General features: G+C 35.6%; 2 protein-coding genes and 2 long non-coding RNA genes across 6 annotated transcripts in view; 2 read left to right on the top strand and 2 right to left on the bottom strand.

Annotated features, from left to right (window-relative positions):
* The window catches only part of LOC309631855, a 173,710-nt gene that overhangs the window by 26,255 nt on the left and 128,998 nt on the right, over positions 1-18,457 (top strand). The window lies entirely within an intron of this gene.
* The window catches only part of TMEM196 (transmembrane protein 196), a 229,888-nt gene that overhangs the window by 111,474 nt on the left and 99,957 nt on the right, over positions 1-18,457 (bottom strand). The window contains exon 2 of one of the 3 annotated variants that reach the window (XM_082398615.1): positions 11,866-11,937. The exons of 1 other annotated variant lie outside the window; for it this stretch is intronic. In XM_082398615.1, coding sequence (XP_082254741.1) covers positions 11,866-11,891 — 26 coding nt within the window. In that variant the 5' untranslated portion in view covers positions 11,892-11,937. Of the gene's footprint in view, positions 1-11,865; positions 14,173-18,457 lie in introns of those variants that run through there. One more of the 3 variants, XM_082398616.1, reaches the window with a different exon arrangement.
* The window catches only part of MACC1 (MET transcriptional regulator MACC1), a 288,870-nt gene continuing 270,722 nt past the window's right edge, over positions 310-18,457 (bottom strand). The window contains 1 exon segment of the mRNA XM_082398712.1: positions 310-11,937. The gene's annotated coding sequence lies outside the window, so the exon portion shown is untranslated.
* LOC309631857 lies at positions 14,018-18,042 on the top strand. The gene is made up of 2 exons (XR_014246618.1): positions 14,018-14,079; positions 14,166-18,042. It is a non-coding gene; the product is annotated as an uncharacterized lncRNA (long non-coding RNA).

The following is an 18,457-nucleotide window of genomic DNA, read 5'->3' as shown; positions in this document are numbered from 1 at the left end:
ACATCATACAAGTTCTTGCAAATGTGGGGATGTATCTTCTGTCCTCAGGCACACTGACAAGAATGCAAACACATGTGACAGCAGAATCAGTCACATGTCCTACACAGTCCTCTTTGTAACAGAGACCTTGCACCATGTGTCTAGTATCATGTTTTACTCCAAAGATGTTCAGCACCTGGGATACTGGACAGTATCCTATTTGAAAAAACAGGATACTTACATATTGTTCATGCCAGAGATGTGTTGCCATTCCGATGACCTGCATATCCTGAGTGTCACTAAAATTCAGCAAACTAATTTCCAACAATCTTTATTGTGATGTTCCCTCTGGGGTACATTTAAATAATGTCATTTGAAACCCCTTGCTGGTGAAGCCGTGTGCTTAGTTGCTTCAAACCCTAACTACCTGGGCCTCCACACATGTACTCCACTGTTTTGCCACAGAACTTTGAAATAAATGACCAATATAATATTTATTATACAAAGATTACACAGTATAAAAGAGGAGGAATGTATTCTGAGTAATCAAATGAAATAAATCCAAAGAAGGGAGAAAATTAATAATAAACACTTTATAATATCGGGAGATCGAAGGGTAAATTAAATCTATCAAAGAGAATCATCCAAGATCAAGAAATAGAGCCCGTCAAAAAACCAAATTATCAAATTTAAATGTGCAATGGAGACCTTGAAGAACTGATAAGATACTATGGAAAATTAAGGCCATGAATTAGAAGGGCAGTTAGAGGAATTCTCCCAGAACACAGCAGAAAAGAAGAAAGAGAGAAACAAAAGGAAAAAAAGAGAAAAGACGAGAAATTCAATATACATGTAATATGAAGTCCAGAATATAAATATAATTTCTAATATTTAGGGAATCCAAAATTGCCAGTTCCATTATTTATTCAACAGTTATTCATGCTTATAATTAGACTAAAGTAATTTAATTTTAATGCAGGATTTGAATAATGGTTGTCACTCTAGATACATATTGTCCAATATGGTAGCCACATGCCATGATTAGCAACTGAGCACTTGAAATATGTCTAGTCTAAATTGATATGTGTGGTAAATGTAAAATCCACACTGATTTTGAAGACTGAGTATAAAACAAGAATATAAAATATCTACTTAATTTTTAAAACATTTATTACATGTTGAAATAATTGTTTGATATGTTGAGTTAAATAATAAAATGTATTACTAAAATTTATTCATCTGTTACTTTTTACTTTTTCAATGTATTAGAAAATATTTTTATTGGATTGTGCTGCTCTAGACAATACTAACTTCCCTTGGAAACAATTTGTTACTTTTATTTAGAATTACTTTCAAAACCTTGGGGCACATACCTAGGAAACTTTAGAAGCAAATCTCACTTGACTGTGGACTGGGATCTTGGAAAATAGTCAAAAGGCATTTTGAACAGTCTGTTAAGTGAGGTGGTGATAAAATTGGACAACACACTGGCAGTCAAAAACAAGGTTCCACAACTAAATATTGGATCTTCTAATTTTGGGTGACTCATTAATTGGACTGTAGTATATCTCTTCAGGCTTCAATTCCCTTTTCTATAAAATGAGAAGTTTCTACTAGCATATTTTGAAGGCTCCTTCAGTTCTCTTTGTAATTTTGTTAATAATTTCACATTAGCCTTAATGGTATAAGATTGTGGAATTGGTTTTGGAACCTGCTGAAATACCTAAAGAATTATGTTCGCCATGTTCAAATCTGTTAATGGCACTATTCTCCACTGAGAATAGAGACTTTAACCATCATAATACAAGCCCACTAAGGAAAACATTTCCTACTATTTCTTTCCTCTTGTGTGTTTGATTTCACTGGGCCCTTTCTTTGTAAATGAAATAAATGGATGTTTAAAGGTTTACTTATAATCAAACACTAAACTTAAATTCACCCCTATAATGACTCTTTAGGTTTCACAAAATAGTTCCTACAATTTTCCTTTTATTTTTTAACAATTTTGATTAATAAAAGGCATTTCGTTGCATTTGATTTATTGAGCCTATATAGTTATACTCCTCTTTGTCTTATATTTTGATAATTGTCTCTTTGATGACTTTATAAACACTTCAGTAAGAACTGAAAGTAATACAATCATTTCAACCGGTATTTAGAGAAAGTCTTTCAAAACTAGATGAATGGATTTTAAAGGTAATAAATCCTTTGGTCTTTTTCCATGTGGTTCTGGCAGAGTTTGTAATAGGAAAATAAATAAAATTCTTTCACTGCAAATATATCTGTTATGTCTCTGAGCAGGAATGTGCTTTTTAATGAAACACTGAATGTATATATGCTGTTCTAGTCAAATAACCTAAGGGTAAAAATAGGTATTTGGTCATAACCTCAAATGCTCTGAAGTTTTCTCCTCCATTTTCAATGAAGTCTACTACAATTACATTTTTTCAAGAACTGTAGGGAAAATGCTGTTTTCTTTAGATACTCCGTGTGTGGTTTACGTGTTTTGGGCTGATGCAAGGTATTTTCATATGGCCTCCACTGGATAACATGAAGTCCGTCCACACTGAATAAAAATGATCAAAGCCATTTGTTAATTAATTAATTAATTAAACATTAAATCAGTTAATTGTGGATACAGTAATGGGTATTGTACCTGTGACCTACGATTCTCAAATCCTGAAGACCAATTTCAGTTCTATCTCTACGTGGTCATTAAGCAACTTGGGAGAACAATTCTTAGCACACAGTAAGGGCTCATACAATATTTCTTGAATGAATGAATCATTGAACCATGTTGTAATAACATAAATAACTAATGTTTATTAAGTGCCTGTTCTATGCCAGACAATGTGTTAGAACATGATGTAATTTAATACTCATAACAACTCTGTAAGTTATATATTACCCCAATTTGGTAAATGAGGAAAGGTGGCTCAGAGAAGTTGGGCAATTGACTAGGGCCACACAGCTAGTAAATTATGGTGCTGGGATTTGGACCTAGGTCCAAAGAACTACAAAGACTGTCCTACGACACTGTCATCCGAACAGCATTTTTGAACCTGTGGTGTTTTGTCAAGACACAGCCAGGTATGGTCCAGCTGGCTGTAAATCACACTGTAAGCATATAGGGTTGAGAATAAAATGGGATCACCAGAACGGGGCAGGCAGTGAAGAACGGACTCAGAGCAAGTTCAGTACCCCGGGCAGGCCATTTTATCCAATGTCAGTGATCATGAAATGATGACACTGATTTTACAGTTTACATAATTGAACATGCATAAGAAATATACTGTATCACTTTTCTATTGCTGCTCTAACAAAAGACCACAAACTTGGTGGCTTAAAACAACACAAATTTATTACCTTACAGTTCTTTGGGTTAGAGGTCCTAAAATCAAAGTGTCAGCTCCGTTTCTCTGTGGAGGCTGTAGGCTCTGACTCTCCAGTTTCTAGAGGCTGCCCTGCATTCCTTGGTTTCTGATCCCCTTTCTCCATCTTAAATGCCAGCAGCAGTGGTTTGAGACCTTCTCATATTTATCATTCTGACCTTGTTTCCATTGTCACATATCTTTCTCTGATTTCTTCTGTCTCCTTTCTCCACTTTTAAAGCCCCTTGAGATTACATTGGGCCCCTCTGGATAATCCAGTATAATTTACCCATCTGGAGATCCTAATGATAATCACATCTCCAAAGTCCCTCTTGACATGTAAGGTAACATATTTACAGGTTCCAGGGATTAGAGCATGGATATCTTTTGGGAGATCATTATTTTATCTAACATATCTACTAGATCAAGTATCAGAGTCCTTCACTATCAATATTCAATATCACTACCAGTACCAGTATTCACTATCACCATTCAGTAGCCTTGACTATTTATCTCACATTGCTTTAATTTATAAGCTGTTGAAACTTGGTTACCTGAAAAACAGACTGAGATGCTGAGATTTTGCTGGGAGCATTCCTAGGATCAACACCAGTCAGTGAGTGAAGATCATAGGATACATGTTGAACTGTGATACGATTACAGCCAAGGCCTTGGGCGATCCCACAGGGAGCTGTGGAGGTACCCCAGAGTTGTCTCACCCTGAGAAAGAAATCTTGGGCCTTGACGGCCCTGAGGGATGAAAATTTCCAGCACCTGAGGGAGTGAGTGCCTCCATCCTGAAAGGGTGTTGTATAGCACCCACACACAAACTAAGTCAATTCAGGAGCAGAACACTGTGCCATGCTTTATGCCATTATTCTTCATTATCGGAAAATCCAGGGGACAATACTTTGAGTTAAATATATTCACCAAAGGGCAACAGAACCCAGCACCCACAGATTAAGTTTAACGTAGTTTGTTGTCCTGCCTTGGCATAATCTATCCCCACAGGCACAGTGTTTATCATTTTTTTCTCTTTTATTTTTCAAGCTTCAAAAGTGCCACTTGAAATTAAATGATGTCTCTTACCAGTGCTTATATGTATAACTAGATAAAGTACTTAATGATAGGCACTTTCCCAAAACAATAAGCACAACAAATATCACTTTCACTGTTGCAATTACTCACCTGTATTTAAATTATGAAAACGTGTTATCATCTTTCCTTCAGGATGGTTATTTGGATAATAAATGGAAAATATTCTTAATGCTATATTGCCTTGGATTCCTTATTTAATTCCACCAAATGTCCCCCTTTCTATAGAGAAGTAGACAGTAATTTCCCTTCATACAGCGGACAGAGGAAAAACGATCCCACCCTCCTTTGCCTAGCTATATCTGTGTGAAAAGCTCCAGGAAACAGCAGGAAGACAAGAGGAATAGAGAGTGTTAATGAACTGACATCCATTTGACTCATTACCAAAAAAGGGGAAAATATACTTAACATTTTTATCACTTGGGAATCTGAGAAAAATTAGTTTGAGGGCTCAGTTTCTCAGAAGCGTAACAGTTCTGTAGCCCCCAGGGCAGTTTTAGGTCATTTTGCTATTTTCCATGCAGAGGAGGTAGTCCGGTAGAAAATGCACTAAGTAAACTGCATGTCAGGAAAAAAAACAAAACAAAACCCACAAAGACTTCTCATGCTTAACTTTCACAAAGCAGTTAAACATTCCTGACATCCTGTGTAATCAATGATTCACTGACAAAAAAAAACCCAAAAAACTTTTGGTGTGGGTAATGAAAAGATATGAATCATTTTAAATTCCTTTACTATTTATAAAGATAAGGAAAAACAGATATTCATCCATCTCCTTTCATCCTCTCATTGATAAGTATTATGCTAAATATCACAGCAATTTGACATTACAGCATACAAAAGTGTATTAGTTTCCTAGGTCTTTTGTAACAAAGTATTTCAAAATTAAATGGCTTAAAACTACAAAAATTTGTCACACAGCTCTGAAAGCCAGAAGTCCAAAACCAAGGTGTCAGCAGGGTTGGTTCCATCTGAGAACTCTGAGAATTTGTCCCACGCCTCTCAGCTTCTGGGAACAGCCAGAAATCCTTGGCATTCTCTGGTTTGTAGATGCATTACTCCAATCTCCCCATCAGTCTTCACATGATGTTCTCACTGCGAGATTTTGTGTCCAAATTTCCCTCTTCTTATTAGGGCACCAGTCGTGTGGATTACGGTGCACCCTAAAAACCTCATCGCAACGTGATTACATCTGCAAAGACCCTATTTCCATATACGGTCGCACTCACAGGTACCGGTAGTTAGGTCAGCAACAACTCTTTGGGGGGGCTGGGGGCGGGGTGGGGGGAGCAACACAATTCAGTCCATAACAAAAGACTTGACCAGAAGAGTTAAACATGTAGAGAAGACTAGAGGTTTCATAGCCGGTGAGGGAAAGAGAATGCTCTAGTTACAGCCTTGCTCCTTATATATAGTGTGGTTTGCAGACCAGCAGCATGCGGGACACCTGAGAACTTATTAGAAATGCAGAATCTCAGGCTTTACCCCAGACCTACCAAATCAGAATGTGATTTTAACAAAATCCTTCATTTATTCAAATGCACAGATTTGGTTTGAGATGCATGCTCTAAGTCCCACAACCTAGAACTTTATTTCATATATAGCGGTATTAAACAATGCCTCTAGCACACCGTTTATGATTTTTCATCTATCTTTTTAGCTGCAAAATGACACTTGAAGTAAAATAATGTCTCTTACCAGTGCGTTCAAGTAGGTAAAATATTTAATTATAGGTAGACAATTTACCAAAATGACACAACAAATATCACTTTTAACCCTGCACAAACATACAAAAAAATGTATAGTGTCTCAAAATAGAAGTTTACAGCTCAGTCACACAAGTTCTGAGATATTCCTGGTCTCAGAGCAACTTTCCTCTAAGTGATAATTCAGAGATCCAGGATCCTTCCGTCTTGGGCTCTACCATCTTCATCATGTGGTTTCCACACTCAACTTGATCATCTTCTGTGAGCCAGTGGACAGGGAAAGAGCAAGGGTGACTGTGAGGGAGATTTTATGGCTTAGAGAGGCACCCATCACCTCAATTCTCATTCGACTTATTACAGTTCTGACTTACGGCCCTGTCTTCCTGAGAGCAGGATGAGAAGATATTACCTAGCTGTGTGCTTAGGAAGAAGAGAAAATAGGTTTGTTGTCCAACAAACCAACTCTACCTCAGGCATTTATGTGTGAGGTAATAGATTATCTCAGACACCAATTTGTGAGATCCTGTGCCACAAAAGTCTTCACCCTTAATATTGTAATTGTTCACTCTCTAATGGAGTTGTAAGGAATTGTATGGCTATCTTTCAATCCAATCTACGACAGACTCCAAACTACTCCAGGGTAATGTTGTGAGAAATAAGCAAAAGGAGGGAATTAAAGAGATAAAAATTAATTGCCGAAGCCTGACTTTTCATACATTTTTTCTTCCAGTTTTATTGAGATAGAATTGATATACAGCACTGTATAAGTTTAAGGTGTTGAAAAAAATAATTTATAAAAAGCATATAAAATTTGACCAAACAAGAATGTCAAAATATAGTATAGCCATCCTTTGGTATCTGTGAGGGATTGGTTCCAGGACTCCCCTCAGATACTGATATCTGAGAGTACTCAAGTCCCTTATATAAAATGGGTAGTATTTGTATATAATCTACATACGTCTTCCTGTATATTTTAAATCATCTCTAGATTACTTGCAAAACATAATGCAATGAAAATGCTATGTAAATAGTTGCCAGCACATTCAAATTTTGCTTTTTGGAACTTTCTGGAATTTTTTTTTTTTCTTATTTTCCTTCCATGGTTGGTTGAATCCATGGATGCATAACCTGTGAATATGAAGGGCCAGCTGTACCTGTTTGGGAAGTTGGGAAAAAAGCTTTTCTGAATCTCTTCATTGTAAACTGTGATACTTATGCCACAGGCCTGTTTTATCCTATGTGCTTCCCATATGCACTATGGGCATGATCCAAAGGCACTGCACTCAGGCTTCTGCACAGCTTTGTGTGCTTGGAGGTAACAGCCAAAACTAGACTCTGCTAAGCAGGGTTGAAGTCTCTGCCTCTCCTTTGAATAGGGTGCTCCTTTTGGAATAGAATTAAAATAAATTTGAGGAAGTATAGTGGGTAAACTTAGAAGAGAAAAGTAAAGCTGCAATTTACTACAATCTTAAAAATCAAACCAGCCTGCATAACTTTTTCTACTCACTGGCAAAGTATTCCTATTTCTCCTAATATTAGCATTAGAAATATATTAAGTGCCTGCCATGTACCAGGCGCAGTGCAAGAGGCCTCACACGATCCCTAATACTCGCAAAAATAGGTGTTATCACACTTATTTTAAAAATGAAGATGGTGGGGGCTTCCCTGGTGGCGCAGTGGTTAAGAATCTGCCTGCCAATGCAGGGGACACGGGTTCGAGCCCTGGTCTGGGAAGATCCCACATGCCGCGGAGCAACTAAGCCCGTGAGCCACAACTACTGAGCCTGCGCGTCTGGAGCCTGTGCTCCACAACGGGAGAGGCCGCGACAGTGAGAGGCCCGCACACCGCGATGAAGAGTGGCCCCCGCTTGCCACAACTAGAGAAAGCCCTCACACAGAAACGAAGACCCAACACAGCCAAAAATAAATAAATAAATTTTTTTAAAAAATGAAGATGGTGAATGTCAGAGAGGTTAATTAATATTTTCTTTGTCATGCATAGAGCAATATTTTATGCTGGCTATTTGTGATCCCAAAGTTTGTGATCCTTCCGTTACCTTTGCTTCATGATATCCTGCAATATCAGGAGAACCCTGTTTGATAGCTGGCATGACTAAGAACAAAATTTTATGGGTGCTTTGTTTATGACTAAGAATTTTTATACTTGTTTCTGGAAATTATTGTAGGGGCATCAAAAATTAATTATTTCTCATTGTCAGAGATTATATAAATACTCTATTTCACATATAAATCTTTTATTCAGATGTAGTCTACTTGAAAATATAAAGTTCCATTATCTTGTTTCATTGATTCTAGGATACACTCTCCCTCCCTCCTTTTTAGCATCTCTGAAATCTATCTGTGAAACAGTTTATGGCATCTTAAAATTGCTGTCATGCATTTTTCACAGAACTAGAACAAATAATCCTCAAATTTGTATGGAACCACAAAAGACCAGAAATCCCAAAGCAATAAAAAAAGAACAAAGCTTGAGGCATAACCCTTCCAGACTTCAGACAATACTACAAAGCTACAGTCATCAAAACAGTGTGGTATAGGCACAAAAAACAGACATATAGATCAATGGAACAGGATAGAGAGCCCAGAAATAAATCCGCACACCTATGGCCAATTAATCTACAACAAATGAGGCAAGAATATACAGTGGAGAAAAGACAGTCTCTTCAGCAAGTGGTGTGAAAAGCTGGACAGCTACATGTAAAGCAATGTAATTAGAACACTCTCTCATACCATATACAAAAATAAACTCAAAATGGTTTAAAGACCTAAATATAAGACATGATACCTAGAAGAAAACAAAGGCAAAACATTCCTGTACATAAATTGCACGAATATTTTCTTAGATCACTCTCCCAAGGCAAAAGAAATAAAAGCAAAAATAAACAAATGGGACCTAACCCAACATAAATGCTTTTGCACAACAAAGAAAACCATCAACAAAACGAAAAGACAACCTACTGAATAGGAGAAAATATTTGCAAATGATGCAACCAACAAGGGGTTAATATCCAAAATATACAAACAGCTCATACAACTCAATATCAAAACAAAAAAACAAACAAAAAAACCCAATCAAAAAATGAGCAGAAGACCTAATAGACATTTCTCCAAAGAAGACATACAGATGGCCAACCAGCCCATGAAAAGATGCTCAACATCGCTAATTATTAGAGAAATGCAAATCAAAAGTACAATGAGGTATCACCTCACAGTGGTCAGAATGGCTATCATCAAAAGTCTACAAATAGTAAATGTTGGAGACAGTGTGGAGAAAAGGGAACCCTCGTACACTGTGGTGGGAATGTAAACTGGTGCAGTCACTTTGGAGAACAGTATGGAGGTTCCTTAAAAAAGCTAAAAATAGAGGTACCATATGATCCAGCAATCCCACTCCTGGACGTATATCTGGAAAGGATGAAAACTCTAATTTGAAAAGATACATGCACCCCAATGTTCATAGCAACACTATTTACAATAGCCAAGACTGGAAACAACCCAAGTGCCCATCAACAGAAGATTGGCTTAAGAAGATGTGGCATATCTATATATTGAATACAATGGAATATTACTCAGCCATAAAGAAAAGTGAAATATTGCCATTTGCAGCAACGTGGATGGACCTAGAGAATGTCATGCTAAGTGAAGTGAGACAGAGAAAGACAAATATTATATGGCATCACTTATAATACAGAAATCTAAAAAATAATACAAATGAATCTACATACCAAACAGAAACAGATTCACAAACATAGAAAACAAACTTAGGGCTACCAAAGGGGAAAGGGAAGGGGGGAGGGATAAATTAGGCATATGGAATTAACAGATACAAACTACTATACATAAAATGGATAGGCAACAGGGATTTACTGTATAGCACAAGGAGCTATAGTCAGTATCTTGTAATAACCTATAATGGAAAATAATCTGAAAAAATATACACATATAACTGAATCACTTTGCTGTACACCAGAAACTAACATGATATTATAAATCCACTATACTTTAATAAAAAAAATTGCTGTCATGGCCTGCACATACATGAATGTGGTCAAAGCCATTCATATTGATGAAATTTTACAATAATTATTGACACCATCAGTACTACATATATTGAATTTAATTAACATCTTAAATGTCATTAAAATGATTATACACAATCTTTGGTCACTGAAACAGAAAGTTATTATATACTCATTCAATTACAGAAATAGAACAACAGGGTGCTAGCATCAGTGAAGCAGATATGAACTGTAGAAGTAATTACAATTCCATAATTTTTTGCAAAGACGAAGTACTTTGTAGGGCCTAATACAGCAAGATACCAGCAACATGTTGGAAAAAAAATTTGTTAACACATTTTGCAAGATAAGGAAGCGCTACCATTAATACTGGTACAATGTGTGATGTTTGGCTTAGAATAAATTCCATTATTTTAAGAGATGCTGCATCACCATTGCTCTTCATTTCAAGAAGATGATATTGGGAGAAAAATCTGGACGTTAATGATTCTGAGTTAAAAAGTGATTCAGAAGCATCAAATACTTCTGATTGAGAAAAATTTTAGAAATACTATAAACAACTTATTTTGCTTATATTTATCTCTTCATATACTCATAAGTGACAGGTGATTAAAAATTCATGTCTAAATACATCCAAAATAGTTTTTTTAAAGATAATATACAACGCTAAGAGATAACAGAATTATAGCTGAAGCAGCAGTGCTTTTTTAGTAATATATAAAATAATAATTTGTCTACAGTCAATAATATCTTAGATTTGATAAAATAGAGTATTACCAAATGTATAATTGAGATCTGTTTAAATATCATACCACTGATAATAAAAATGTTATTTCATATGAACAAAACTGTATAATTATAAGATATAAATTGTACCAATTGTCATAGTAAATCTATCAAGGCTGTATGGAAGATGGACTCTATCCTTACAAAAGCAAAATTATTAAGAAAATTTAGAGGCTAGGTTAATGTCATCCTAATGTTAACGTTAGATTAAGCTGTTTTCGGATCAAGGTTAAAAAAAAAAAAAAAAGGAATCTAGAAAATCTTCACATCAGTCCTTAAAATATTTTTTTCTTTCTAGCTGCCTGCTAGAGGCTTTGCCTTTATAGACACAGGAGTTATTTTAGGTGCCTGGGGATACAAGCTTAACTAATCATCCATAATTGTTTCCTGTTGAGAATACTGAACACCAAGAATTGACAGCAAAGGGAAATAAAAGTGTTAATGTGTTCAAAGGGCCATTATTCAGCTACAGCTTGCAAATGTGTGCAGCATCTCCAGAGGATTTAATGCATTTGTGGAGCAAACCTTTTCCATTAATATTTAATTTCCAGAAGTTGAAATTAGGGGCTTGGTTCATTACAGATTTACATATGTTACATACTTTGGCATATTTGAAAGACATTTAATTATTAATCAGAACTTTGCTTTTTAAGGCATAATTTGCTGGTAAAAACATGAATTAGGTAAAACGTTATGTTTCTAACATTCCTATTGCTTTTTTAAATGTTCAGATCCAGGCATAACACTGCAACCATTTATGCTTTCCCCTTACCTTCCCCAATGTGTCAATTAAAGACTAAAATGTTCCCCTTACAAAGAATTTTTATTAGAGATTCTTAAAGACAGAAAATCCCTTACACCCAGCTGAGAGTTTAGAAGTGGACCAACCTGAATTTCACTCCTAGATGTAGCATCAATTAGTTGTATGGTCTTGGATACGTTTCTTAACCCTCTAAGTACCTGTAAAATGGAAATAATAACTATCTTGTAGAATAATATGTATATCTTATATAGCTGGATATAATGCCAGATTTTCAAAAAATAGTAGCTATTTTTATTACTGCTTAAATTACAAAAAATTATGCCTTACAGTACATATACATATAATTTTATGTAAAATGTAAGATATGACAGTCTCTATAAATATGACAGAAAAAAATGACATAGTCTCTATAAAGGTAGAGACTATGTCATTTTTTTCTCTCATATTTATGTCCTCAACATCTGGCACGTGGTATATACATGATCAACCTTTTTGAATGGATGAATGAGGATTTAGACCTAATGAAATGCATATCTGATGGAAGTCGAACAGGTAGCAAGAGCAATTTCTGACACTCCAGTGAGCACACGACTTAAATGAACATCTTCATCTTTTCTTTAGTTTTCCTGTTTATACAGAGATCTGTGCCCCAGAAAATTCTTATGATTTGGTTCAGTGACTGAGTGAGCAAGCTTTTCTTCAGTGTTGGAAGGTATAGTATGAATATTAAATAGCAGCATGACGCTGGGATAGTCACATCCCTGTGATTTTAAGTATCTCAGTCTGTAAAATGACAGATTTGAACTAAATCATTGGTGCTAAAATATTTTCTTAGAAGAAGTATTCTCAAAAATTATCTTATGGAACTCCACTAGAAAAAACTGATAAAACCAGAACAGGTGCATGAAATGGGCTTACGTGTCTATGTGTGTATGGGAGTGGGCGTTTGTGCCCCCAAGAGAGGCAGAGAATACAGTCTATCAAGCATCCTTTGAGTCACACCTCCCACCTCCTACTCCCACCCACCTTGACCATGAACACAAACCTATTAGCCTGTGAGACAACCCTGAGAGAATGCTAGAAATCCACTCACCAAAGTTTGGAAATGGATAGGATGAACACCAAAGTTCCACTCTTGCCTTAATATTCTATGATATTGTGATTTTGAGATTCAAAAGACCCTACATTCCTATCTTCACCCATCACTTTTTGAAAGCTGAGACAAATAAATGAAAATAATAGGATTAAAGAGTCCCTTCTCAGCTTCAGAGCATTGTGGTGGAGGTAAACCGGGAAAGACTGAAACAGGACAATGAACAAGAGGCTGAAACTGGAAGCCCTGGGCTAACAGGTCTGTGCTCCTAACTGGCTCAAGCTCAGACTGAGTCAGACTGTTTATATCTATTCTGTGTTATCACTTTTACAGTAACCAATCAATAGAGTTAGAACAGACATCTTTTCAGCTTACGGTGTGACTGAATTGACCAGCTCTTTCTAGGATAATGTGGACACAGCCTGAGAGTTCGTGAAAGGTGACAGAACTTTGCTTTTCCTTGTCCAGAGATAGAAAAAGCAAAAGAAGCAGGAGGCACGGAAAATGCAAGAGAATGATGGGTAGAGGAAGAATCAGCAGGAGAGCAATCAGTAGCCTACATAGGAGCCCCAGATATAATACTTGATTTCAAGGGAAATTCTCTCTATTTTAAAAGTTATTTTAAAATGAAGAAACTTTGAGCAGAGATGATATGAGGCAGATAGAAGGAGAGGCTAATTTAAGACTAAAACATGAAAACTATAGCAATTAATATATTATTCATCACTAACAGTAAGATAATCTTACCTATCACTATGTAAAATTAATTTTGACTCTGTGAAGTTTCATGTATATATCAGTACTAACTTTTAACATAAAGCAGAAAGAAAGCTGAATTGTTGGAAAACGTGCTAATATCACACATACCCACACCCACACACACACACATGTGTAAATATGCAGTCTATTCCAAAGCCAAGGAACATTTCTTTATGGCATTCTTTTAGCACTGATATCTGACCATTTATATTCATGCATCAGTCAGTCCTGGTAACTTTGGAAGTAGTTGTTTCTACTTAGTTTGTTGTTGTTGTTGTTGTTAAGTAATAACGATCTTGGGGGAGATACTTTGAGACTACCCCATAAAGATTTAAATTGGATTTATATGAAACCTATATGTTGAATTAGAAAGTGTTATATTTTACTTAGTTTTACTAGTTAGGAGCATGGTCTATTTTTCTATTTACCTGTTTTTCTTTAGAAAAACAAAAAAGATGATTTTGTTCCGTACTTACAATGGAACAAAGTGGAATTTAAAACCAAGTAGAGTGTGGAGGACAGGCTCTACTTGGTTTTAAATTCCACTTTGTTCCATTGTAAGCACGGAACAAGATCATCTTATTTGTTTTTCTAAAAAGGTAGACTTTTTTTTTAGCACAGTAAAAAATGTAGATTCAAGCATGGGAATTTTATTCAAGGAATACTGATGAATATTCATGCATGGATTGAAGAATATAAAATATGAAATATCAACTTTCCTAAAAGTCATGGGATAAAAATTTTTGTGGAAGGCAATTATATTACTCAAAAAAAAAAAAAAAAAAAAACCTATAAAAACCCTAACACCACAGAAGCGAATGATATATTTGTCACTGGTAAATTAGGATTCTTTTAGATGAACATAAAGAAGGAAATGGCAAGCTACTTTGAATTATTATCAGTTAAGATGTATTTATAAAGTGATAGTGAGAGTAAGAAAAAAGTAGAAGAAACATTAAAACATATTCTAAAATATCCTTCTCTACTTTGTTTTCCTCCATAGCATTTATATCCTATACTTTATTATTGCTAAGATCATTTACACTTTTTTGTTTATTTTTCTCTCTTCTCACTATAAAGCAGGTCTCCTATTATAATTTTGTTGTTTTGTTCACTGCTGTATCCCCAACAATTTTTTTAATAGCTGGCACATAGTAGGTGATAAATATTGGCAGAATGAATGAACTGGTATGTGGCAGTATGTGCGAGAGATACCAAGTCACTCTCCTTGAGTATCAAGAGAGAATCCTTTTGAAGTCAAGGCAAAAAGACAAAGTTAAGTATGATAGGGGACAAAAATTAACCTGGATTCAAATTCAAAGGAACTTTCAATGTTGGAAGGCAATGGAGAGATGCCTTTGGAAAGAAAAATGAGTTCAGACGGTGGTAAAGATAAGTAGCTTATATGAGGGTAACTCTCCTACAAATAATTATTAAAAAATAATTTATAAACCAAGTTGAAGGCACTTTTAGAATGTCCAAAGGCAGGCTGTGGTAAAGATAAGTAGCTTATATAAGGGTAACTCTCCTACAAATAATTATTAAAAAATAATTTATAAACCAAGTTGAAGGCACTTTTAGAATGTCCAAAGGCAGGCAGCAATCATGGAATATTTCAACTTTTGAAAGAATAAATGGCCACCGAGTCAGATCCACACTTATTTGACTTTTCCCCGAAGGCAATTCCCACTTCATATAGCATAGGGGAGCTATAATTCAAGCAGAAATCTGCGGTTTTATCAGGTTGAGGTGTCAGAGAACAGAGTTTGGTCTACCAGAGGAGCTATAAATAGAAGGGGGAAATCCTGAGAAGGAAAGCACCAGAGGGAAAGAGTTACCAACTCAGCATACACACTTTCCTCAAATCCTTGGTTGATCTTTGAATGAATGCACAAGGAAAATTCCAAAAAGTCTAGTGGAAAACAACAGCTGGAAATGTGAAAAAGCTGAGCAGATATCTTAGCTCCAGTCAACTGTAGAAGAGATAGAATATATCATCTGAGTCTGAATATCTACCCATTGATGAAGGAATCCGCTTTGCCTTTCATGCCTTCCACTGTAAGCACAGCTCCTCTATCCAAGAGCTAGATTCTTTGTCTTGGTCATTTGTGAATTCAGACCAGGGTGAAGCCTTCAGATCTAATCCGAATTCAGCAAAGCAATCTCAACAGTAGCAATCTCATGATGCAAGTCTTACACACGTGAACGGTTGGATTTGTCTCATCCTAAGATGTCCCCTTTACATTTTAATATGGGTATTCTGCTGAGCCGCTTCTTTTGTTATCTTGCTATTTGGCCTACTGTATGACTGGCACTTGAGTTCTAAAATTAACAGAGGTAGAGCCAGTTAAGAACTCAGTGGTTATTTAGGCATTATGAAAGACTGGTGCCAATTTTTCTAACAGAGAGTACCAAGCTATTATGTCAATCACTTTTTTTACTTCAAAAAACCAATTGATCGACATAGTTCAAGCCTGAATCCTAATGGTTGCAGCTGTGAAGACCAGGATCCATTCTTTTTTAAGGTTACTTCCTTTAATTTAAAGTCATTATACTTTGGTGTAAGGATCAGAGGCATAGAAAAACTATAACATATGCTTGACTCTCTGCAATATTCTTTCATCCCTTTTTATGCATTTAAAATGTTGGGATTTTCTTATTATCTTATATAAGGATTCCCAAGTAAGAATTTATTCTTACAACAACAAATAGATGGCACAACTTCAAGTTCCTTTTTATCTTTTAGAATAGCCATTTACATTGTTTTCTGCTTAATGGATGAGGATATTTTTCCTTTCTTGAATAATCAAATTATTCTTAAGAAATGTATTGAGATTCCTGCCTATTGTACCTTTTCTCATGCTAATGAACATTCCCCACTTTGCAAATACTATGTTTCCCATGATCATGATAATTATATGTAGTACATTATTGTAAGTAAAAATTACTTGTAAACATTACTAACATTTTTGTTTTAAAGGAATTCCTTTATTTTTATTTATTTATTTATTTATTTATTTATTTTTGGCTGTGTTGGGTCTTCGTTTCTGTGTGAGGGCTTTCTCTAGTTGCGGCAAGTGGGGGCCACTCTTCATCGCGGTGCACGGGCCTCTCACTATCGCGGCCTCTCTTGTTGCGGAGCACAAGCTCCAGACGCGCAGGCTCAGCAGCTGTGGCTCACGGGCCTAGTTGCTCCGCGGCATGTGGGATCTTCCCAGACCAGGGCTCGAACCCGTGTCCCCTTCATTGGCAGGCAGACTCTCAACCGCTGCGCCACCAGGGAAGCCCATTACTAACATTTTATCAACATAAGTTATGTACTGAGTTATTAATAACCGCAGCTCAATCTAGTAAAGATATTAAATGCTCCTTTTTATTATAGATTCTTCCAACCTTTCTCTGCTGTGCTCATGAGGTTTTTCCTGATGACTAAATTCACCTATGATTATGATTAGTGGACATCGTGTATCTATTGATTCTATGTATTTTGGGATTTATTTAAAATGGTTAGTGTGTTTATATACAAATGATCACTACAGTAGAGTTGCAATTGCCCCTGACATGACTATAACCTGGTGACTGCCAGGTGGTTTTCCATCTGAAATCCTAATTATTTTTATTCTGAGGAATACTCATCTTCTTCCTCCTCCTACTAATCATCATCATCATCATCATTATTTGTCTAAAACCTCCTTTATTTTTTTGCCCAGTGTTGCTCTGGATACAGTATTTTTAGTTGGGTGTGGTCTTTCTGTTTCACTCTCCTCTTTCTAATCATTTTTATTTCTTTATCATTTTCTATGTTTAATTTTCCATAATGACTAATAATTCTGGTATTGTTGGTGATGGTAGACCATCTAGTTTATCTTTGGATACAATTTTTGTCATTTATTATTTCTGGATCAATATATCTGATCCACGATCATTTTTTTCTTTGCTTCAAAACTGTATTGTTTATTTTAGACAATCTATATTATCATTCTTAGAATTTTTTTTTAAATAGTCATTGTATTACTACTGTAGCTATGCCCAGTGGTCAGAAAATTTTTCTCTAAGAACCAAATGGCAAATATTTATGTCTTTGGGGCCCAAGAAGCAAAATTAAGCAACTGTTATTGCCAAAGAGCTAATAGTCCTTTTACACTTTACATTTTAATAGGTTAAAAAAAAATTCTTCATTTACAGGCCATACAAAAATAGGTAGAATATCAGATTTAGTCCATGGGCTATATTTTCCAGCCTTCCTCTTTAGCACACCTTTATCAGGTGAGGGGGTGACTTTCATTAGAATTTTTTAACTTCTTGACCTTCATCTCCATTAGTCCCACTTGATACTTCCTTATGTATTTAAACATATACCTACTCTATGATTCAGTAATTCTCTCCTAGGTATTTACTCCAAAAAAGGAAGCAATTTATCCATGGAAGACTTACACAAAAATGCTTGTCACCTGTATTTCCAGTATTGCCAAACTGGAAACAATAAAAATGTCCATCAGGATAAAAGATTTAAAAAGCATTGTAATATATTCACTCAATAAAATACTACTCAGCAATAAAAATGAATGAAACACTGATGTATGCAACAACATAGATGAATCTCAAAAACCATGTGTTGGACAAAAGAAGTCAGGTACCTAAGAGTGCTCTTTATCTCTATGAAGATCAAGAAAAGGCAAAACACATTTAGCTTAATAGAAATTGATTATGACAGGCTAATCTATGGGGGGTAGGGACTGGTTGTATAGGGGGCGTAAGTAAATGTTATGGAATTAAAGAAATGGTCTATGTCTTTACTGGAGTGTAGGCTACATGGGTATAATCATATATCAAAACATTTAATTGTTGTCTAAATCTGTGCACTT

The sequence above is a fragment of the Balaenoptera borealis genome, assembly GCF_965194805.1.
Source record: "Balaenoptera borealis genome assembly, chromosome: 7".
Lineage (NCBI taxonomy): Eukaryota > Metazoa > Chordata > Mammalia > Artiodactyla > Balaenopteridae > Balaenoptera > Balaenoptera borealis.
Note: the sequence above shows the minus strand (reverse complement) of the source record. Positions and strands in the feature narration are given on the sequence as shown.